Source organism: Pezoporus wallicus, unplaced genomic scaffold (assembly GCF_028554395.1).
Source record: "Pezoporus wallicus isolate ANWC-B61680 ecotype Strahan unplaced genomic scaffold, APGP_CSIRO_Pwel_v1 contig_4816, whole genome shotgun sequence".
NCBI classification, from domain to species: domain Eukaryota; kingdom Metazoa; phylum Chordata; class Aves; order Psittaciformes; family Psittacidae; genus Pezoporus; species Pezoporus wallicus.
In genome coordinates, this window is record NW_026640990.1 from 1618252 (window position 1) to 1643672 (window position 25421).

The 25421-nt window shown below is 38.2% G+C and overlaps 1 protein-coding gene across 15 annotated transcripts in view; it reads right to left on the reverse strand.

The window, feature by feature from the left end:
- Positions 1 to 25421, reverse strand: part of LDB3 (LIM domain binding 3) — a 123746-nt gene that overhangs the window by 56919 nt on the left and 41406 nt on the right. For 11 of the 15 annotated variants that reach the window (XM_057421503.1, XM_057421506.1, XM_057421501.1 and 8 more), the window contains exons 4-5: positions 14734 to 14809; positions 7035 to 7441 (exon numbers count right to left, since the gene is read on the reverse strand). In XM_057421503.1, coding sequence (XP_057277486.1) covers positions 7035 to 7441; positions 14734 to 14809 — 483 coding nt within the window. Of the gene's footprint in view, positions 1 to 2449; positions 2473 to 7034; positions 7442 to 14733; positions 14810 to 25421 lie in introns of all 15 variants that reach the window. The other 4 variants (XM_057421511.1, XM_057421512.1, XM_057421508.1 and 1 more) reach the window with 1 other exon arrangement.

Below are 25421 nucleotides of genomic sequence, written 5' to 3' on the forward strand. Positions count from 1 at the left end.
TGGGAGATCCGATGAATCTCTCTCTGCTGGTCCTGTCCTGACAGCAGCAGGATGCCAGCAGTATAGATTTTGTATGCTCATGAAACTTGGCAAAACTGACAATTCTGCCCTTTGGGAAATAACGGGTATTTCACAAAGGTTTCATTCTGAACTGAGCCCAAAAGCTGGAAATGATTATGTGTCTGCCCCCCCAAAAATCTGCAAAATCTAATCCCGTTTGATCGAACATTCTTCCTTTTCTTTTTGAAACCATTACACCAAAAGTTTATCAGCTAATATAATGTCCTTGTCTGATTTTTTTTTCCTGTGGCTGAACAGCTTCTCTGGTTGGCAAGGGAACAATACTGTGCCTGTCTGCTGTGGGTTAGCCCCAGAGGATGAGTGTTCAAACTGAACCCTCAACCTGGCATGAAGGAAAAAGGAAAATCAAGTAAAGCTGGCAGCCATCTGATTTAGTTTCCCCAAGATGATCAAAGGTGATGTGCCAGCTCTGAACCCAGCCAGGGGATTTCTCTATGTTTTCAGCCTTTTGTTTGGTGGGATGCCCTGACTGAAGATTGACAGTAAGAAAGATACAGTCACACATCATTCAACATACCTGAGAGAACACTAAAAGCCACATGCTCAAGGAACAAAGACATAAACAAGCACATGCTGCATTACAGCCACAGGCTTTAGTTACATACATCAACATTTTAAGGGAGGGGACTGGGAAACTGCATTATGCATTCAAAGAGTGAAAAATCATCTTTTAAAAATGACATTTTCACACTTAAAATATCTCTCTGTTCCTCAATCCTGACAATATTATTATTATACTGACATCATCTGTTGGAGGGTAATATGCAGAGACATGCAGGTTGTTATAATCTTGACTTTCCAGCATGCACATGCCTTACTTTAACAACGGTATCTCTTTTCTTCGTAATACCCTAAATGATCACATGATAATTACAAACACACAGGTCCTCAAGATCTTGAATTTAGTGTTCTCTTTTCTCCACACTGTTAGAAGTATGGAAGAGATTCTATACCAAAAATTTGAGAAGACTGAATGAGAAGACAGAGGTTAAATACGCCACTTTTAGAGAACAAAGTTCAAAGCAACTGGTTTCCACAATTAGAAAAATAAAAGCTAGTCATCTTAGAACACCCTATACTTCCCTAACAGTAGCACAGTCATGATTTAGGCTTCCACTTACGGTATTTAAACAATTTCAGTGGTGTCTTTCAAGAGGTTTTAGTCACATTACACATACCAAGGCAAAACTTTCACTAAAGTTAACAGGATTCCCATAAAAAAAAATAAGAGAAAGGCATACAGTGTTTTCAACTGCAGAGTTTTTGTTGTAACTCTGGACATAAACAGAAGAGATGATTAGTGTTTGTAAGAGGTGCTACGCTCTAAGACACACTGGCAGAGGCAAGACCCTAGCGAAAGCTGGAGCACGTCTGCAAAATAATTGGGATTTTCCTACTAAGCTGCAAAAGGATCAGAAAAAATAAATCCCAAAGCAGGTAAGAATGAAAACACCCCAATGATGTGACTTCTACCTTCTAACACCGTAATTATCAGTGTAAACTGTACAATTTTATCACCCCAAAGGAGTTACATCATTTGCCTGACGTCACACTCACACCTCATTAAAATCACACAGAACGCCAGGTCAGTGGGAATGATCTATATTAAATATTATTTCAACTTTATGTATTCTACTACTTCTGACCTCTTGTCAGTTTAAATTTGACATTTATTTAGTAAAATTATTTATGCTGAATTTAACGCAGTCTCCAGCAATTTCTGAACAACAATCAGTTCAGAGTCAGAAAGCAGGAACTGAGAGACAATACTCTGCCCCTAGAAAAGTAAACATCAAAGCTGAGGACTCTGTCAATATTCCTAAATAAAGCAGACCAATCACACTTACAAATCAATAGTTGCTTCTTGTTTGGGTTTACTAAGTTAAATTACTTTTTAGATATTTTCCATATCAGTATCTTATACCAACCTCAAGTTGAATTTTAGTGGAGTGGAAATTAATTTTGAGGCTAAAAATACATCACTAATAAAACACCAAAAAAGGCTCAGATAAGGTTCTCCAAATCCTGAAGGCCTCAAGACTGCTTAAAGAGTTAGGAAGAATTAAACTCTGGCTGTAGAAATTAAAACATCTGAAACCATTTACAAGAACTGAGCAAGCTCAGATGCTAACTCAATTTGCAGCATTAGAACATCACCAAGAAATGCTGAACATGTGGTGTGCTTAGAAGGGAGCCCCACTGGACACCAGTGGCAGTGCATGATGTTTGCCATGCCAGTAAAAGGTTCTTAAAAATACTTCCACTTGCAAGCAGACACAGCAGGAACACAAGGGATCATGCTACCCCAGAAACGTTCACGCATACAGCACAACACAAATACTTGGAACTAGACAGAAGTGATACTAACTTGGCAGCAGTGTTGGTTATGACCTAAAAGAAGAGAAAGAGAACAAACAACATCAAAACCAACCAGAAAAAGTCAATTGTTTTTAGAGTGCAAAGGGCAAAAGGTATTTACAGAAGCTTACTAAAGCTTTTTCAGACCATCCACAAATAAGAACAAAAAGTAAATGCATGCCTGAAAACCCCAACATGATTAAGAAAGGAAAAAATACAGGGATTATATAGTTGATCCACTGGGACTTAGTAGGGTACCATGGCATTTTGGCTGACCCTTGAACATTATTTTATTGCCATGCATCCTTAAAAGTACTATTCTCAAAGTGTATGGGGAGAGGGAGCAAAGGGAACAAAGAAGCACTTGTTGAGCAAATTATCATTTGAAAATATCAAATGAGTGGTCAGATATTACATATTCAGGGTTGAAATCTTCTCCTGAGGCCACCTTCAAAGTTGGTATTGCAAGATTGACGTTTTTGTCTTTTAAATGCTGGAGAATATCCAAAGAATATATTGGTGAGTGTTTAAAACCTAAAACTAAGGAAAACACCTTTGTATTTAACAAACTATTGGCCTAAATCTGACTTTACCTACATTATGCCAACAGTGGTGCAAGCTGATTAATTTCAGAAGAGTCATTTCTAATTTATTCCGTGTGAAAGGAAGCAAGTCTATGCATTCTGTGTTTTTTTGGATACCCGTATCAGGATATTTTATTCCATCTGGTACGTACACAGTATGAAGAAAATCATATGTTTATGCTTCACTGCATGAACAAGAAGTGAGGGTGGCTTGCACAGCAATTCCAAAGAAACCTAATACAAAACTCAACATAGGCCTTACTCAGGCCAAAGCTGGGAGTGATGAACAGCTAGCATGCTCAGACTGTTGCATTACATTATTTGCTAATAACTCTTTCTTTTGGTTGCACAAATAGCATTAACGGGCTATGACACTGACTTTAACTTAGTTTTCTCAGAGCTTAGAATACCTGTATTTTGCTCATATTCTTGGGTAAAGAGTAATTCATTGTATTTTGCACAAATTAAAGAGGAAGAGAGTCCAGCATCAGTTAATAAACATTTCTTCTTATTTAGCTGCACAGAATGCTGTTGATAGAACTGGGCACTGAATCTTCCAACTTACTGCTGTAACATTTCTGGATCTGGGATTGATACGAAATACTGGACAACAATGTCATACTGTTAAGAGTGACATTTAAAGTGGATTTGTCTCCTTCTGCTTTTGCCTTACAGAACCTTTGATATTACTGCTTCTTTCTACATAAAGTCCTTTTGCACTAGCTCATCCAGCTGCCTCTTCCATGATGTAAAACACTCTAATGAGCCAAAGCTGCAGTACAGGCTTTGCACGTCTGCATTCCCATGGAAAAGCAACCACAGACTCTAGGATTCGTGAATGTTGTAACTTTATAAACCCTACATTAAGCCAAATATATCAGTCTGTCCCAGGGGCCAGGAGAGATATATTAGGAACAAGCTGCAGCCTGTAAGCACATCAGTGATCCTATATCCATTTTAGGTATGTGCAGGACAGCTGGGCACTCATTTACAATGAAACATAGTGTAATAGTATCATTTTCTGAAGTGGACTCCATGCCTGCTTTAATCTTCTAATCCAGGTTCTATTAGTCTAAAATAATACTTTAAGGGTAGAACTTCCTTAATTAAAGGAACCACTTTTTTGCATATATGTTCTTATAATGATATAATGATAAAAAACATTATGTGCACACACTAAGAACAGCTCGAAAAATTTACTAAAAATCTCAGTAAAGATTTTTCTAGATGTGAAGAGGCTACTATCGCTTCCTTCAGAAAGAGTAAAGCTTTACTTCTCCTTATGTTCAGTACATGATGAGAAAATTCGCTCCAGTTCAGAGCCACACATTATTTTAGCTTGATTCTAAATAGGACATGTATGAAACACCCAACTTGCTGCTCTCAGAGGTCACACAGTCAGAATCTAGTAACCCAAGCCACCCAGCACATACTTGTGGGACAGGTATTTACTGCCCTTGACCTACAATGTGAAAAATAACTTACACTGGAATGAAAAAGAACCACGTTACAAGCTATTACTCACTCTTCGTATTTATTAATACTCCCTTTTCCAGGGCTTTCAGCACATCAGGTTCCGCACACTTAACAGGCCACATCTGTTTTTCACCCTGTGCCAGGGTGATAAAGCTTTAGTGTAAAACTGCATCAGAGAATCAGATACTTTGTTATTCTTCTTCACAGATCAAGGAAATAATCTCAAAATTTATTTTACCTTTCTGATAGGATTTTCCAAAGGGTTTAGCTAAGCTTCTAACAGCAATTCACACAATAAAGTTTAAATGATTTGGTGAAAAGGACACCAAATTGGAATATAAAATATCCTTTAAGATCAACCCCAGACCTGAATTTGCTTATAGTGCCAAGTGCATGTTCACGAATGCATAAGAGATTTGGAGCACCATAATTTCACTATCTGTATGCAGCATCTCATGTTGTACTATATGATAAAAACATCCACAACAAAGGGCAGAGATGATTCTGCAGAGCGCACAGTGCTTTCCTTGTGCACTCTTCCATGTATATCCATAATGAGATCAATACTATCATGGATGATACCAAGTCCCAGGGTAGTTACACGTTCCAGGTTACGCTTTAAAAAGCAGTGAGGAAGATGCCTCTAACTTCATTGGTAACACTCAAGTGGGAGCAGGAATGACAGGATTCTTGAACTCTGAATTTTCTCTGCATGTAAACAGAGATGTACAATTCTCTAACTCTCAGAGGAATTGTCTGAAAAGACACATGTACTTTGTAGCTCTGGGCCCTTTCATGTTTTCAGAATGTTTCTGGGCTGCAGGATAAAGGCTGATTTTTTTTTTTTTTTATGGAACAGTTACATGATCTCTCATAAATTTTCTGATTTGTTCATTGGTGCTGCAGATACTACAGGCAGACAGACAGCGACTCCCTGCAATTTTGATCAAAATAAAATATATCTCAGATTTATTCTAAGGTAGACCCTTGCTTTGTAATGCAGTGCACTGCCACAAACATGCACTAACGTGTATGTGTAAAGGAGACATAAACCATGGAAAAGCAGCAAAGTGAAGACAGTGAAGTGTTTTCTGCAGGTTCACCTTTTATGCACCCCAGCAATCACTGTCATATTAATGTCGTCCAATCATAATGCCCTCTGGAATCAAGAGAATGGATGCAGCTGTGTTGTAATTTTGGTAACACAGACAGTCAGAATGCTGAGCCACCCAAAATACAGCCCCTTCACCCTTGCCCTTGCAGATGTTAAGGAGATATGTGAAGATAGTGCAAGAAAGATAGTGAGATATACTCCCCGGAAACTCTGCATATTGAAATATGTCATTTTCCTCAAGCAAACTGTAAATTAACAAGGAAGCATTCTGAGGTTTATTTTGCTGATCTTGCTTACTAACTGAAATGATTTTCTTTTAAACACTAATTGCTTTTCTTAATTACCCAGTATAAGAAAGGAGGATAGGATTTTTTCAGATAAGTTAATTAAGACTGTTAATGCCAAGCGCTCAAGAGAGTTTCAACAAATCATCTAAACTGCCTGAATCATCGAGAACATGATATACGCTCTGTAATAAGGATAAAATAGCCTTACTTCACTACAACTTAACAACCCCCTAGTTTTACTCTTGCAAAGAGCTTCTGCAGTGGAATGTAACATACCTGAATATATGCATTTTCTATCAGACCTCAAGTGGATTGTCTGAATTTCCTGTTTTTTCTTATACAGCCAAGTCCCTAGTACACTCTTCCCCATATTATAATAAGAAATTTATCTTTATTTTAAATAAACCCAAATAAACAAATTAGAGATTTGTTTGCAAATTAATACATGAAGACAGGAAAAACAGGAAAACTGTTTCACTCTGCTTTTTCTCACATGTTGTAGTTCCAGCTCCCCACTTCACAAATCTACTAGTTGATCTGCAACAGAGTTAACACTGAAAACTTTGACAGCATGGGATCAAACTACCTTGGTAGCACCTAGAAATCATTCCTTGTTTCATACAAGAGTAAAGCTAACAGATGTGAGACCGACAAGGTTCAGACCAGAGGATCCAAAATACTGCAATTTTGACTCATTTTGCATAGGAAGGCAAGAATTACAGCAGACACGCCAGCTGACTAGCATGTCAGATTTGCAGTTTCTCTTTAGGAAAGTACTAAAGATCAGATCTGTCTTATAGCAGCTTCTATAATGGCCAGCAGTGATAGCTGGTTCTACGAGACTACATGCATTAGTTTAAATCGCTAAATGCCAACCCTGAGATGAGTCATAGCGTTCTCCTCATGCTCTGGTGACTACTGCCAATCCATATTGCAATTCAATTACCAAAGACCAAGAGTTATTCTGTAATGGTACTGTGTGTATGTTTTCGGGGGTACTGGAAATTGCAGTGATCGTTCCAGATTTTAATCATGATTACCAGACAGATACACAATAGGGTAGGTACTATTACATTCATTTTTCAGCAAATTCATTACTTATTTTAATATTAAATATTTTACCACATTACCTACCCTCTAGGAAGTCCACCTTCCGAAGCCCTTCGGTTGAGACTTAATTTATGCATCTCAGCCATTTCCCTTAGAGTCTCTGCTGAGTAAAGGCCAATAGGGTTGTTATACTGCCTTGCAGGGCTCATCTGGTGTACAGGACTATTGCCATCAGTCAATACAGGGCTTAGCTTTGAACCTAGATTACTCTTTGCAGGTGAAATGTCAGGAGTCACAGACTGAGAGGACACGGAAGATCTAACTGTGGTAGTCTTTAAGTAGGAAGAGCTATTTGAAAAGCTGATCTCTTGCTTGTTGAGGTAGCCTGAAAACGTTCCATTGGTTGCTAAAATACTACCCACAGGCCCAGTCGCCGTGTTAGTTAGAGGACTGAAGGTTGTTCTGTTGCCATTGATTTCCCAAGCAGGTTCCTGTAGTAGCAAACATGCAAGCCAAGAAAAGAAAAAAAGAAAACAGCAATCATAGAACACATGCAAAAATAACATATCTGCAATTAATGCTTTCTAAACATATTGATAAGCTTGCAATAAATAGATTGGAGTCAAAGCACCCAACCTTTAAGGGAAGATTTAAACAACGGAAGGCATTGTTTCAAAATAAGGGAAGCAAAACATACTCAGGCATTTTTTTAACTGGGTTTTAGTTGAAACCAACAAATAAAGCTTAACATTAAAAGAGCATTTGCTACTTGTCAACCTCATAGCAATAGTTTTATATAAAGACAACACTGATCACTAACTGCCAGGATAATTAAGAAATCTTCAAGTCTTGAGGTCAGAATCATTTGAGATAGTATACAAACATAAAAGTCAATGCCATTATTATAAAAAACATGATTGTAAACCACACCATTCTATTTTCCATGAGTACATTTCAAGTTACTGAAGCCCACACACTGCATTGCTTTCATAGGCTCTGGTTCATGCTAATTAGGCCATGCAGCATGGTTAGCAGATAGACCAACAGGACTCGACAACAGGTACTGCTCAACAGACAGGATGCCTCTATTCTGATCATTTCTGCGTAATTTTCACCTGAAGGAATATGTGCATGAGTATGTAGATGATGAGTGTATGATCCCACAGTCATGTCCCAGATAATATTCCTAACTAGGACAGCAGGATGTATTGTCTTAGTGGAAGTCACCGGAATCTCCCATAATAGCTGTACCCATAGAAGTCTATGCTGGTGCTCAGATTAGAAACATTCTACCAAAACCCTATGCTGGAAAAATGAAGTAGTATGCTTTAGTTTCATAAATGATTTGCTATTAATGCAGCTTTGTGAAACCAAAATAAAAGGTAATTATCAAAAAAAGAGAAATACTGCCTTTTCAGCAACACAAGGCAGGAAATAAGTTGTGGCACGAGTTCTGAGGAAGTTCATGTAAAACTTCAATATTCACGTTGCCTAAAACACCCTATCACTGCTTCAACTCCTTACGGTGCAACACCATCTAAATCCCTAGGACTGGAGGGCACTCAACGCTCTGTGGAAGCACAGAGCTCCCTTATGGTTAAATTGCCTCATTTCACTCCAGCTACTGGCAGCATGTAGTAACCACAGCTCTGTACTTTTTGGAAGTATGGACAATTTTCTCAAAGAGGAATGCAAACTTCACTTTCAGGTGAGCATTTTATTCCTTTACTCTCAGTTATCTTATTCTTTAATGTCTAAAGGTTCAGTGACCGGAACATGAATAGCATGATTCTAACACTGATTAACATCTCTCTAATGACTGCATTTTGAACATAGCATCCTGAGTGGGGAAACTCATTAGCACATGTTTTAAAATAATGAATCTTATGGTTTCAAAAGCTGTTTCATTTTTCACTGCTGTTTGCCTGTAATTACATGTTTTGGGTGAAAAATACAATCAACAGCTGAGGTACCCAATAAACTATGTGAATGCTTGGCAATTTCTCTAGAGCTATAATATCAATTTGTAATTTATCTCAGAAGCTCCTGGCTCCAGCCTAACTTGGGCTTTTTTGCTACAGGAGAAAGATCACTTCAACCTCTCCCTCTGGACCTAGATTACACTGCAGCCATAACTGGTACCCAGATGCCACAATGCACACTCACAGTTAAGAGGTCCCCCAGTAATGCTGGCAGCATGCTGCAGTCCAGCTCTGGAGAACAGGGACAGTCAGGGGATGTTATCCTGAAGAAGAGCAATACAAGAGCAGGCGGTGGCCTGCAGTGACATTTTGCCTCCTTGTGCTGGCAACTGCTTCAATCACCATCTTTAACATCTTACACACATGTCCCCCATAGCCTTGCAGGAAACATAGGCCTAAGAGAATAATTTGGCCTCTGATTTTCTACTTTAGCTAGTATTGGTTATTTACTGATATTGATACTAAGGATCACTAGAAAGAGAAATATTTTATATTTTTCTTTTGGCTTTTTCTATATTGCATATTTAAATTTAGGGAGATTACATTTGAAAATTACAGATAATACTGCCAGATTAATTAAAATTAATTGAAAAAAAAACCTAAATGTCTAAGGATGCAATTAATCATGACATTAAATACATTTGTTTTGAATCGAAAATGTAAGGCAGATAAAATGAATTGAGAACATTTTTCTTAGGAATAAACAGGAAGAGATTTTAACTGGCATTAATAGCTGCCTGAGGCTGTAGAAATAGATAATCCTAAAAGGATTTTACAGACTATGCCTTCTTAAATAAATACATTTGAATTACATACTTCAGTCATTATACTCTGACATCAACACCAGCAAATAACCAACCATTAAGTGGCCTACTACAAGCTTCCAAGTATTAAACAAACAGAAAACAGGGATTCTCTCTAAAAATATGTTGTAAAAGTGGCACGAATGCACAAGGGCATGTTCATAAATTAAGCCATCACTTGTGCAAATGACTTTTACATGCTAGCAGGGAGGGACAAACCAAATATTTAATAAAAAATAAAATACAGAGGCAATAGAGAAGAAAAAGGATATGCAACAGTTATACTTTGTTGCCCTGAGAAGTCTGTGGCTTTTATCTAAGTTAACTGCGGGTTCCTTTTCCATACCCCTTAATAAGAGGACTTGCAAGGGGATCTGATTTTAAAGTATCAGTTTTGACTTCTAATGAGATGAATGCCAGGTATTTCCTTAATCCTAATGCATTTTCATAGTTTTGGTAGTACTGGACACTAACAGTAGGCAAAGGGAAAAATACAGGACTACCATAAAAAAAAGACTTTGCTCACCTTTATGGCATGAGTGGAATTTTAGTTTCACTGCTTAAACAATTTCTAGTTGTAATACCAGCACGCTGACAACTCAACACTAGAATTCCCAGGAACCCAGCAGCGCCAGGTTAGCATTCTCCATTTTGAGTTAATATTCATGGTAGCTTTAAGGTAGTTGCTTTTGCTGTGTTCAGGGGGAAAGGGATCAAACAGGAACTGCTCAGACAGCAGCTGTATAATGTCTGCTAAAGATTCACTACCCAATAATCATCTTATTTACCTCTTCCCTTTTGTGATTGTCAAAGACTCTCTCATTCAGTTTATTCCTAGTGGATATTTTAGGATTATTTTCCTTTCCTCCAGTTCAGTGGCAAAAACAGATCAATGCAGCACTTCTGAACTCATTTCTGAATGTGAAGGTCAAATCTCTAATACTGATCAGCAGCACGGCTTTTAGCATTACATCACATGAAATGCAGCCAACAGCAACAAACGTTCCCCTGCTTCACAACTCTCTTATCCCGTTCTGTTGCGCTCTCTGCGGCTGGAAAAGCAAGCTAACATTTCGAACTATGCAAGTCTGACGCTACCCTTCGGCCGACCAGAAGAGGGGGCTCTGACACTGAGCAATGGGATTCTTCCCTCGAGAAGGATGCTGAGATCTACAGCAATCCCTCACTACGAGGGGAAAATTGCATTTTAATGTCCCACTGTAAAGTCAGTGAATGAGCTCAAAAACTGATAAATGAAGTCTCAGACTGTTGCCTTTCCGAAATATTATTATTCTTTTCTTTATAAACATTCAGTTTCCATGAAAGGCAAATGCTCCTTATGTATCAGGGAAGAGAGAAACAAATTCATATTGGAAAACACACCACCAGTTTTTCAGCTCCTCTTCCTTTAGCAGCCCATGCTCTATTTATCTATGACCGTACAGTCTTTATTCATTTCTAATGAATAATGAATAATGCTATACTAATGAATTTGACCTCCCAACATGCCAAATTATTACCTTAAAAGTTTTACAGAAAGAAGGAAATGGTGGCACCATGACATTAAATGACTGCACAAAGACATCCAACAAACAGCTTTTAGCTCAGCCAGCTCTTCCATCCTATGCTTCACTTAAAAAGTCAGTCACTCCTTCATCTCTTTTCTCTTAACCACATAGATTCCCAAATTTGTCAGGAAACAAGTCATAAGCATCATGAGATCCTCACTGGGTCTCTGGAATAACTGTGTTCAGTATTGTTCCATAAACAGGACAACACAGAGTCATATCTTTAAAATTAAAGAGGCTGCCTTGATACCTTTATGTAAAAGGACAAATGTTAAAGCTATGCTCAGCTGTATAGCTTCTGCTTGACCAAGTTTTGTTCCCTCTGAAAAGCTTCAGGAATTCACCAAGGCTTTGTTTCAAGCCTTGGAATCACGCTGACTCTTCTTGTTACTTGAGTGCTTTCAGCATTAGTTATACCCCTTCTTCCAGCTACGCCACACCTATGCAAAAGACTTGACTAAATGTTTTGACTAAACCCAAAAGATTTAACTAGACTGAATTAAAACTGTTTCAAGTTTGAGACTAATGTCAGCTAAGGAAATAGTGAAACTGCAAATCATTCCCGTAACAGCCCCACAGCTCATTAACGCCATACCTAGGGTTGTAGAACCTGTATCATCCATAATATTCATCAGCTCAAGGAAGTATGGAGAGAATGGAATGAAATGGAAAGGAATGTCAAAAAAAATAAAATAAAAAAATCATGGTGAAGAACTCTGTGGTTTTTCTACCTTCCTTGCATGTTTCTAAAATAATGTATGCTTCGTTTTCTAAGACACAAAGAACCATAACCATAGCAGTCAAAGAAGACATACATGCTTGAAAATTAGTGGAAGCTGCAACTGGATCAGCACAATGTACAAGAAAATTTATGGTTTAAACTAGATACTGAACTTGCACATGCAGATTTTTTTAGCTAACACTGCCATGCCTTAACCTTGACTCAGAGCAAAGTGAGAAAAACTTCTCTCGATGTTTGAGGACAACACTGTCCTGACTGTCTTGTAATGTGGTTTTTTGCCCTTTTTTGAAATGCAATCAATTTCATTTCATGTGACCTGTGAGAGTCTAAACACTGTCAAGCAGTGATGTGGAGGTGACAGCTTCTGCCTATGTGACACGGAATTCTTCATTTCTACAGTGATACTGTTATTAGAAATAACAAAGGGACAAACACAGAAACCTTGATTTTTAAAGTATATTTACTGTAACATACCTTATTGCAACATTCCCAGAGCACTGTCTGTATCAGTAAAGACTTTATATTCCAGATTTTGAGATTTACCCAGTGATTCAATGCTTCATACCCTTCCAAACCACCCTCAAGGAAGAATTTTTCTTCAATTAAAAATTGACTGTTGTCTACTAGCGTATATTAGTGACATAAATGTCACTCCAACATTCTACTGCTACCTATTCCTCCTGGGCCAAAGACCCTGCACTTAAGACTTTTCTTAATACTGCTACTCTGTTTCCCACCATACCTTGTCCTAGATACCACTGTTTTCCTCCAGAAGGGCTCCAGTAAATCTCTTTTCCATTGCAAGTACTACCTGTAGCCCATTCAGAATAGGTGGCCTCCATGTTCCAACTCAGACCACCCTATGGTTCTGTGATTCCTAAACACTGATGCACACGATTCTCAAGTGTGAGAAAACATGCTCCTGAAAAAAACGTTGAGTTCCTTAATCCTCATCTCTCTCTGAAGGGTTAAAATAAGACATGTAAAGTGACTTTACAGCTTTCATGCCAAAGGCGCTTTTAGGACCTTTAGAAAAAAACCTGCAGTGAGTGAAATTAACTTTTCTATAGGGTAGGTAGTTAAGGGAGAAAACTGTTTTGTGTGGTAAACAGCTTTAAATACATATGGCAGTAATTTTAAAATTGACACTTGCCAGGGAAGAAATGCACCCGATCGATAGAGAGTCATGAAAATCTCATGTTGTAGAAACCTGTGTCCCTGTGGTGGAAGTAGAGTAATTGTCATACCCGCACAGGTGCTACTGAGGGTCTCAAAAGATAACTGTCAGTCTTGTGCTGGTGAATTACTCTGAATAAACATGTCTACTTGTTGCATTGAAAACTAACAGCATTCTGTGTAGTTCGTGAGGGAAAATAAGTACTCTCTCCCCCTTCCGCTATCTATTACTTTGCTGGTGCAGCTGAACTCCAGTCTAACTGGAAGAATGATCCGTTGTTTTTCTTCTAGGAACTTCAAAGTACTGTTTGGTAACTCTTCCAGTAACTTTCTCCAAGCTAACTTTTATAAAATCAAGATAGAAGGAGGAACAACTCTGAGCAAGATCAATTCTAAATTTCATTTCCTCTGGACAAAAAGTTTACTAGGTCCAGAGAAAAAAAAAGTATTATTTCTTCCTCAACTAATAAACAGCCAGACAGGTTCATTTCAAATTTGAGAGAATAAAACTGAATCAAATTTATCTGCCCAAGTGTGTTCTCTTCTGTTATTTTGCCCAAATTTGCAAACTTGGTTACAGGGATGATGTTATCTTCTGAGCTTTGAATGTGGAAAACACGTTTTTCATGAAAATAACTTAAAATTGTATCTATGGAAGTCAGAACTGCCAAAACTAGTAGAACATCACCTAATTCCCCATGTATTTTGATCTTCAGTATTTCTTATTTACACAACATGTTAGGGATGACACTGGCATTCACAGAAGGGATAAAGTTGCAGAAATGGAGATTTCCCCCTCTCCATTTATCTAATTAAATGCATCAGCAATAGAAATGTCCTACGCAGTGATTGAGCCTAAGGATACATAACATCTTTCAGGTACCCTTGCTCCCCAGTGCCGCCCAAAGATACAGATGATGAGTTACCAGGTGCAGTCAATGAATGCTATTTATTCTGATACAAACATTTATTTTATGGAAGATGACAAGATTTGACAACAGAAACCAAGGCATCCAGTTCCTCTGCCACCGTTATTCATTAAATTGACTTATCCTCTTTATTTTTTATTCCCGTGTCTTTTGAATAATGTGACAAGAATACAATATGATGCAAGCTTCCAAATGCCTTAATGTTCTCATTCCAAATCAGCATCTTTCCAGTTGTAGTCAGGACTTCAACACGCTCAGGTACAGTCTAATGTTTTTTTCCCCAAGAATCTGCAAAAGCAAATTTTGAGAAGCTTTGGTAGCCTCTTGCAGCCCAGATGAAAACAAGCTGCTCAGAATGGATTAGACCAGATAACATCAGAGGACAGCTGGATGCTTTGGTTCTGCTAATCAGAAATTATCAACATACAGATCACATTGCATTATGACAGCTTTGCTGACTGTGCATTCATTCAATGCTTACTTATTTGGGGTGGGCAAAAGCTATTTCCTGTAGTAAGTATTTACCTTCACCATGGCGGATAAAAATGGTATCAACTTTGGCTGAAGAGAAATTGTCACATACCTTCTGGTGGGGAATTACAGCCTTGGGAGTATCAATTCTGGGTGCTGTGGTTGAAATTGGCACTGGACGTTTAGATCTAGGGATAACCCCCCCAAAAAAAAAAGAAAAAAAAAAAAAAAGAAAAAATAGGTTAGCAATCTGGACTCCTATTTTTCAGCTCTCATTTAATGCAAAATAATGAAAAGCCACCAGCTAAAGAAGCACTCTCTGATGCAGGAGATAATCCCTTTTCCAGTTCCCTGTGACAAACTGCATCTTCATAGATGACACTCAGCCACAACTAGATAAATATAGGTTTGGGTAGTATTCTGGAAAAAAGGACTTTCAAAATGCAGAGACTAAACTTTGGTACTGAGGCATCTCAAGATCAACTCCTCAAAAGTTTATTATTTAAATAGCTTAGGTTGTATAGCAATTGCCGTAAGTTAAACCTCTCTGCAGGAAGAAACTGAGCTTCATTTCAGACAGTTTAGTATAGTTTTAAAAAGGAGCAGATCACTACTGAATTAATAACATTCCACTCCAAATGCCTGCCCTTCACCTGTATTTGACAAATATACATACACAAGCATTTAAAAACCAAAAACTAACTCAACTAAAATGCTTTCAAAACACACAGCTTGCCCTTTCATTGGAACATAACATAGAAAGCACAGAGATAAATCCTGACTGAAGCACTCTAGGATGCTCAGGTAAGTGAAGATACATTTCTGGGAGGTGTTGCGAGAAGCTACATAGCTCTGAACATCCCCCTGAAGCCTTTCCAGTACACATGGGATCACCAGAGAAAATGAAATGAAAAATGCAAAAATAGTTAAACAAAAGAATCAGAATTATGTAAGTAATATCCTATTGTCAACCTACAGATCAGGATTATGCCTAGAATTCTCACCTTTCAAAGTACATTTCAAAATCAGGGCAGGTACCAAACCAAAATACAAATTCTTAAAAGCATGCAAAATCAAGTGGAAGTGACTGAGGCATTCAGAGTTGTTTGCTTTAGAGAGATGAGTAAGGGAAGACAATACCAAGGTTTAGAAAATAATGAATGGCAGAAAAGGAGAAGTAAAGCTACATTCCTGGACATTCAGTGAAATTAAAAAGACAACACACGTAAAATTGATAAAGGCAAAAACTTTTTCCTAGAGTACTTGATTAACCCGAAGTGAAACTGTTACAAGACACCACTGAGACTACGAGAACAGCAGGATATTAGAAAGGATTAGATATTTATGCTTGCAAGGAAAAGCCCAACAGCTGCTGCACCTTGGGTAAAAATAAGTAGCCATACAGACACTCATTTGTTATGGCACAACTTAGAAGACCAGTAGTGGAAGAGCATTATTTCCTTACTGAAGGCTGTATTGTACTTTCCTTTGAAATACTTCCCAGTGGCATCTATCAGATATAAAGCTAAGCTAGACAAAAACTGGGCTCATCCATAGTGGCAATCCCTGCATTAATACCTAGCTCCACACTGAGCTGTGTGTTTAGCTTTAGCTGCCACATCCGTAATATTTCCATAAGCAAGAGTAAACAAACAAACAAACAAAAAACTAGGAAAAAGGAGTAATCCTTACAGGAACTGTGTGATTTCCATATAGAAAATATAGAAGTTACACTACTTTGAGAGCTGAAAACAGCTGATGCAATAGATGCTTACCTCATAATGAGATACTGTGGAGCAATGAAAACTGGAGTTTTGTTTAACAACAGATAATTATCCTATGAAATTCACTGACAGAGTATTCCTGAAGCAAGAAGCTAGAAAACTGTAAAAGGCACTAATGCTGATATTCACAGCTGGAATCTATCACAATATACTCCCTAAGATATAATTATCTGAGAAACATACACCTTTAAGTTCTAAGAACAAGAGTTAACCACTAACTGCCTAGAACAAAATTTCCTCAGGCACGTTACCGACTGATCTTCACTCAGGAGAGAGTGCTGTACCCTTCCTCCAACCATTTCAGCTTAAAAAGAGAAACAATAAATTATATTCATGCACATGTATCATGAAAGACAGCAAAAAAATAAAAAGAAAACAATCAGCTGCACTCCAGAACAAAATCAGAATTGCCACAAACTGACTGGTGATTTATGAACAAAGATGTAAGCGGAGATTCTGATCGTCCTTCCACTGGTGTCATTTCTGGGTACACCCAGTTATTTCTCTGAAGTTACATGGGTGAACCTGGGCAAACTCAAGACCGGAGCTGTGCAGAGTACACATTAAGTGTACCCCTTGCTCTGCTCACTGATTATGAATTTTAGTGCCAAAGTTGCTCAGCACTGTAAATGTCGCTTGTCATGTACAGAGGTATAGCAAACAACCACATACTGCATGTTTGACTCATATTTGGAAAACACTGGTATTGCAGCACAGGAATTTATTTACCAAACTACTCCATCACTTCTGTTGTTTATTGTATGTCTATTTTCTATCACTCATTACCTGACAGGAGAAGATGATGTTAAAAAGCTGTATTTCTTCCACATTACTGATAAGCTACATCTGTCATTCATAGTGCTATCCAACCAAGATATTTATTTCACACTGACTCTGAGGTTTCAAGATGCTACTTTAAAATAATGAGTTTCCTACATAACTCAGCCCTGCATATTTACAGCTTTGAGATTTAAAAACAGAATGATGAGACTTGCTAGATTTAGCAGAGTCTTGAAACAGCGAAAAGGGCAGAAGAGGTGAAGTCAATTTGTGGAGTGAAAGTGTATGCACTTACAGAATAAAGTGATTATTTACATAAAGGCCATTACTCCTCTGGGAAAAGTATCTGCAAGTTCAGGTCAATTTTTTCCTCCCTCTTTTGCTAGATGCAACACAAGTTTGCTTTTCAGCTGATGATGGTGCTGTTGTAAATGTGTGTGTCCAGATCTACATCTTAATCCATTGATTACAAAATTATTTTATTCCAAACCTTCAGGGAATGCATTTGCTTAGCAGGGCTATGAGGAAGATGAAAGTCCAAATCTCACAAACAACAGTGACAATTTTAGATTTGATATTGAAATGTTCCATCAAGATTCGTTTTGTCATTGCAATTGGATTTCAACTGTTAGACATTTTCTCCGATATTTTCAAAGTAAAAAATAGAAGCAAAAACCTCATTTAAAAATGAAAACTCAGAACAGTTTTAATGATGAACAAATACATTGTTCTGGTATTAATTCTCCTCCTTTCCACAGATATACCTTCCCTCTTTCTCAACACTGGTTCTCTTTCTTGGTGATGTTCCAAACCAAGATAGATGTAGTTTTGCAAAGCAGATCAATTTGACAGCACTGCTGATATGGCTGTCAAAATTTCTACTTATTCCCACCTATATAAATATACCTTGACTTGAAGAGCACTTCAATCCTGGTAGCTGCACTCACAACAGAGGTTCATTTGAAGTCAACTGCATCAAGAGGAGCTGCATGTCCCAGGAAGGGCTGCAAGAAAGTTCTGTAATGCACTATCAGTTTAACCCATGTCCTCAGGGGAGCACAATACTGTACTTGCAGAGGGGTAACATGATCTAAGAGACAACAGCTCTCTTCCATCTTCATGTGGCTTTTTCATATTTTGTATCTTCATCAGTCAGTGTCTTTCTAATTCTCAGGACAGCTAAAATAAGCATTTCTTCTCTTACATTAAGATTTTCCTTTCATTTTAATACATATGAGCACTTATTTAGACCTTGTTGAGCATCTTAATAATGTTATCTTAATATTTCAACCACTAGAAAATGAAATTACTTGTCACCTAATTGAAACCAAGTCATTCTGGAGTGGAGCAGGTAAGCACATAGCAGGATGCAAAACAACAGAGCATGTAGAATTGGGCTTTTGCTATGTATCTATTTTAATGCAATAGTATCCCTGACCATTTGGCAGGGGTGATGGGGGTAAGAGGCATAGAAGGGACAGACTAAATATTACACATGGTTATCAATTTGAGGTGTCCATTTAATAAGATCAGTAATCTGTCACTTAAATCTTCAGTGAATTAAGTAGCCAAACAGAAGCTGCTTCTTGTTTGTAAGTCTTGCACAGAAAATCTTGAGACTTGTGATACCATGGTTTAATTCTCTAAGCCCTGCCTGGGACATCAGCAAGCACCTGTTTTAGTGATTCCCATGAGATTCACAGACAAAACCCAGAAACACTTGATGGTATTTAAAATGCAACTGTGATCACTTTGGGGCTAGGATGAGACCTACTTTCCCTCTCAGGTTATCATCTGTGCCTGCAAGAAAACTGGGAAAGTATTTCCATCAGCAGTTTTGCTCTCTATATGTTAACGGTGAATGCAAATATTAACACTTAGCTGGATGACTGATTTCTTAATTATTTCCCTGCATTGTGCTGCACTCAGATAATAAAGATTCAGCACCTGTATGTAACCTACCATACCCTGGTCTTGAGATGTGACTCAACCGTGCCCAGTAAACATAATAAATAACAATTTTTAAGAATGCAGGTACAGACTTCAGAGCAGCACTGGGGACTGCTGTAGAGCATCACCCTAAAGAGACAGCTCTCGAATCAGGGAATCACAACATTCAAAGATATGATGATTCACAGAAAAATAACATAGAGCTTTGTAACTGCCTTTTGCTCATACAGAGGAGTTCAAGCGTTGCCCAAATCTAGATTTCTATACTACGCAGATTAATTCTATTCTTTCCCTTGCCACTCAACATCTTCAAAAATCAAAAGCTTAACTCAGGATAATTTGAGCATCCTGACCACAAATTACTTTCTTTAGTTTCCCAAAGATGTTAATGAAACATATTTACTCAGCTGATTTTACTGTAACTCCTCTTAGTTGGGATGTGCACCTTATTGCCACATAGCTTTTAGAGTATTTCTAATTGACATATATGGGTGAAAAATCAGTGACCATGGAAAATTAACTGCAGTACACCTCATTTAGGTCTTAACTTCTTCTGTTTCCAAGCTAAAACACTACAATGCAGTTCCCATTAATGCCTGTATCTGAGAAGCTTTGACTGGAAAGAAAGTCAAGAAAGTTAGGCAGGACTTATCAAAATAATCTGTTTCCTTTTGAAGTACTCAAGTCCTGTTTGAAGTTGTCATTACAGTAATGCTGAAACTCCACATGGCCAGCCTATACCCAGTGCTCAGCACTGCCATGCTGCCACAGACTCCAGCCAAGGAGATCACAGACATGAAGATGCCTAAAAGCCAGGCAAAACAGACCTTGGTGTATCACTGCTCTTGCTGTAAGAAACAATGGGACCATCAATGATTAAAATTTTGTGAAAAAAGAATGAGCCCTGGCAGCTTTCATAGTGGCTGGGGAGCAAGAAGCACCATAGTAAAAATGATCCAAAGGAAACCACAAACTTCGCATGCACAAATAACACATTACAGGATTGATCTAGTAAAGCTTTAGTATTTCATCTGATTGAACAGTTCCTCATTCCATTTCTAAAAAATACTCTATCATTCATTCCAATCAGCTTCAACTGTGTAATTTACATTTTGACATAACCATGCTTAAGCTAATCAATATTAAGCAATAAGAAAAGGTCCCAGCCCTAATACGTTGTGACCTTCCTGTCACTATAACATTTTGGGTAACATATCGACTTTCTCGTAGAATACAACCAGTAACTGTCTGAAAGAGTACAACTGTCGTGTACTTAGTAAGCTATGTCAGCCCACTGACTCTCGTGAGATGTGCCCATGTTTCCCTAGCTTGACCTTTCCATGGTGGAGTGCAGTGTAATATGTGAAAAGATCCTCACAGAAATAATCTTTCTCAGACAAGTAAGAATGATTTTTTTAACCTCACCTCTAAGCTGGTATTTGGGGGAAAAAGAAAATTGACATACACTCAGAAGAGTTCCAATCCCTAAGCAGAATCTTGTTGCAATGAAAACTTCATTGCCCTTTAAGGTCTTGGCACATATCCACAGTTTCCAGACTCTTTTTTAAAACTAACAAGAACACTTTATGCAGTGAGTGTAAATAGCAGTCCACCCAGTTAAACTGCTCGTGTAAGGAATGTATTTATATTTATTGCGGTGACTGACATTGATATTTCATTTTCCATGGAAAAAGCTGCTCGTTAATTTTAACAGCATTAAATGTTACTACTCAAAGACAGTAACTCACAGCCCTTTCCAAATCCTAGCCTGACATCTGTTAACTGTCCTCTCATACCCACATACAAAGACAACTGGCCATGCAATAGGATTCTCCTCTATTTCATAAGTAGTTAGAGAGAACCACCTCTCAGCTCACAGTAATACATGGTAGCTTCTTTAATCCACTAGTAGAATATGCTTTTTTTAATGTTTTGAATATAGAGCATCATCTGAAGTCTAGGGAGGAAACCTTGGTTACTGGAGGCAGATGCTCTCAAGAGTTCAAGAGTCACATGCCTAAGCAAAGTAAACTAACTTATATCACATTTCACATCCACAATTAGTGTTCCTCTTCTTTATATACTAATTTGCTTAAAATTTTAAAATTATATCTCATTGTGATTCAGGAAAGCACACAGTCAGCAACTTAACTACTCTGCTTTTCTTGTCTGCCCAAAGGTAGGTTCTGTAACACTTCTCCTGAGTACAGGTACATGCAGTTACCTACAGACTAAGGCGCTCACTGAGTGAATGGAGAGCTCCAACACAGACTTTCTACATGGTCACAGATCTGAGTACTTGAGGCAGTCTAGGTCATAATTATTCCAGTGAACAGCACATGGAATATCTAACATTGCATGAGTTTTGACTTTATTTCTTTCTAATATTTAGCCAGTATTTTCTTAATTTAAGCATTAAATCCTACTGAGACTCATAGTGGCATATTTAAACAAAAATGATGCAGAACTCAAGGGAATGGATTAAAGAACAGAGCTTTATTTTTTATTTCTTTTCTTTTGATACTCTGTTTTTTCTGAAGTGTCCTCGAATTTCAAGCTATATTTCTACAGCAGTATGAACGTATTTGTACTTTAAAATAGGATAAGAGTTCATAATTTCTAGTGAAATGTTATCAAACACAAATGGCACATCTTTGTCAACACAAGCTAAATACTGTGTTTTGATAAGAGTCAGGCATTCATACCCTTAATCCATGGTCTTGCATGGTCACAACCACCTCACTTCTGCATCTAGTAATTCAGAGATCCTTACTGGAGTCTTGATGTGGTCCTTGTTCCCCAAACTTTTAAATGCTGCTGCACTAGCTGTTGAGTCCCAGGTGGGACTTCTGATGTGAAAGTGTTGCTGCAACCTCACCAAAGGAGCAGTCATCTGGTACTGGGCATTCAGTTTCCATAGCTTGAAGACTACAGTCAGAAAGCCAGGAACATCCAGGGAAAACTTAGTCCCTCTACGAACAGATTTCAGGAGATATATTCATAATGTGGAACATGAACACTAGTAAATTACCACTAGCATTCGTGTTCCTTTTAAGAAACCAAAAGTCATATTCATATGGCCTCAAATCCTACCTCTGGTCTGTAAGCAGCCTCTGAATGAAAACATCATTAGTCTGATGGCTGTAACAGAATCACATAAAGTAAAAAATTCCAAATCCATATTTTAATTTTCTGTTTGTCTACAATTGTCTACAACGCTACAGTCCTACAATACTTTTAGGAAACATTTCTACAGAACAGTCTTAGTACCACTATTTCAGGCTATGCTTTCATCAATAATGTTTATATAGTTTTAATTTACTCTTAAACTGGGACAGATACTCTCTTCTAATTCTTCTGATCATAAACTCAGCCTAAATCTGATTCCGATTTAAAATACGCCCATCAGCAGACCTAATACATACACAGAATTGGTTACTATTCACAGCTTCAGACAAAAGAAAGCAGTTTGCCATAACCACTGAATTCCCCTTGCTTGCAGTTTGCTGTCACCACATGCTTTATTTATAGTAGGCCTGAAATAAATACTGCAGGATCAGCCATCTTTTGGAGCTGCACAAAAAAGGAAAGCTATTAAATATTTACCATAAGTCTCTCACAGCTTTATTTCTGAGACTTTCCCTTTCACTAGAGAAAAGGATTATTTAGCTCACAATTTTCCAGCAAAAGACAGTCAGTTGTGCCTATCTGGAAGTGAATGGTAGCACCACCGGCATGCCCTGGGAGGGAAAGGCTGTGTCAACACACACACCAAGCACAGAAGGGCTGCACAGCCCCTGCTCCTCTCTAGCAGCACAGGGAGACGCCAAGGCAGGAGCCTTAGAGTGTTCCAGGAATGCTTGTGCCAGCAGAATGAGGCACGCTCATGTTACAGCACTTTCCAAAACCAAGCCAGTACATTTGGTGAATCCTTTCCAAGGAGGCTGATCAGATTCCTTAAGTTAAGATCAAATGAGTGTTACGGATACTCCACTGAAACCTGTTGACAAATAATATTGCACTCTAGTGCATTGCATTTACTGTGAATTTTAAAAAGAAACCCATTTGTACGGAATGATAACAGATTTTGCATGCATTTCATTTTTCACCTATGAAGTGCAGGATAATAAGTTCATGGACAAGTATGTGTGGGACAGCCAGCCAGTTGAAGATGAACTTTGACTGGCCTAGAACTAAAATGCCTGGGGCAGCTGTGTAGCTCAAGTAACTGATTAGAAACTGATACTGAAAAATGATTGAGAACTAAATTCCAGGAAGTCACAAAAGACTAAAAGCACACCAATGTCTTTTTCCACCACAACCCAGGTCATTAGAGTATGATCACAGCCTTCCATAGCATGGTCTTGCAGAACTTGCACCAATCCCCATCAGTACATCTACATTAATGTAGGTTTCTAAGGAAAGAGCTGCATCTATTTAAGTATCTAATGGTTTAGAGTATCAGCCTTTTTCGCCTCAATACTATTATGCCTCATGGAGTTCTACTGGGTAACAGTGCACATTGCAAAGAAATTTCTTTTCCTTCTCCCTTCACTGCTGCTCTCTTTTCTTCAACAAAGAGAACTCACTTCCTAGATCTATTTTGTCTTCTACACTGAAGGAAGCAGAGGTGATCTGGAGGGTCCATACTTCCCACATCTCTGGATCACATGTTTCTTTCTCCAAGAATGGTCCAAATAATTCAAATCCCTGCCACTTGCCTGTCTGCATCCTTTAACTTCCCCAAAGCAGCACGGGGAAGCACGCTTCAAGCTCTGGGGTACTAGGTAGCCAGACACTGAAAATGAGCAGTCCTAAAATGCAGTGTTTCATGCAAACTAGTAAAAAGACAAGTTCTGTCTGCCTGATCAAACCTCTGGCACAGCTGGTGAGACTTCCATCCTAATTTTCTGGTTTCACATGAAAACATAGCATGGGTGAAGTGATAAAAACAAATTTAACAGGGAGTTTAGGGAAGGAAGCTGTCAGAAAAAAAACCAAAATCAACTTGACATCCACAATTCCTGAACCCATTATGAGACTTTTACATGGATAATAAAACTCAGGCCAGCACTGTGCACTAAGCACTCACTGAAGAGCTGTGTTAGTGCACCTTGAACAGTGCAAACTGATGGTACTTGAATTAAAACTAAGTTGGTACACAGAGTGCAGACTCTCACTGTGTAGGGAGGCAAGTACAAATGGGCATTCTTAATGTTTCCCTTCTCCTACATCTGATGTCTTGCAATTTGATGTCCTGCACAAGTGCTGACACGGTGTACAGTTTTTCTTGACAGCCATATAAAAACCAGTTCCCCACCCTGAAAAAAGAACCCCACAGGAAAATTGAGTGTGATAATAAAAGTGAGTAGCAGCAAATACTGTCCAAGCTGTCAGGTTATAAACAATACCCATGAAACCTTCATGGCCAGGATCAATAAAAGGAAAGGCCATTGCTCTTGAGAGCCAAGAGCCATTAGAAAAATAAAAAGCTTTCTGTCTCACAGCATTTATGTCTAGATTTCACATTCCACTGCTCCTTCCATGGCCTCCTAGACTAAACAAGCAAGTTCATTTATACTTCCAGTGCTGCAACAGGGAAACCAAGTCACAGATTGCCTGGTAAAGCATTCCATGACTTTGAAACATATTGTGTAGAGCCACGTGACTACTTCATGTAAATGTCCAAGATCACCAAAATTTAGGGCTTAAGTTTTCCCATCACAACAGTGAATTTCCTAATGCACATATATGCCTTTTCATTTGAAAGGATTTCCAATGTTTCCAGACTTTTATGGGAATAAGACAACTGGCTGTACCCATCTCTACCATCTTTACAGAAACTAGATTCGTTTTTTCCATAGTAGTGGAACACTCCATTCCAGTTTCATTGCTGCAAGCCATGTCTAAAAAAGTTAAAATGATCTCTTAGCACAGTCATTTTCCTGGTAACCAAGTGCAGGAGATTCTGCCTTTCTCCTGTTTTGTTTTTACTTGGTTGAAAATTGCTATCATTAGTGACTGCTCCCATATTTTTCATGTTAACTATTTTTCCTCTCACCAATAAAATTTTCATAAAATTACTTTTGTTGAGAAAAAAAATTCATTGTAAATTTTGTGCAGGTGACTAAACTGCCACAAGCTTTTTGTACTTAAGTAATTTAATCCATTTGTGCTTAGGAAAATAATTTTTCAAGGTGAGATTAAGCTAACTTCCCAAATATTGTGGTGATGCTTTTTGTTCAAGACACTGGGATGCTGGAACTGCGTAACTGACATGCATATG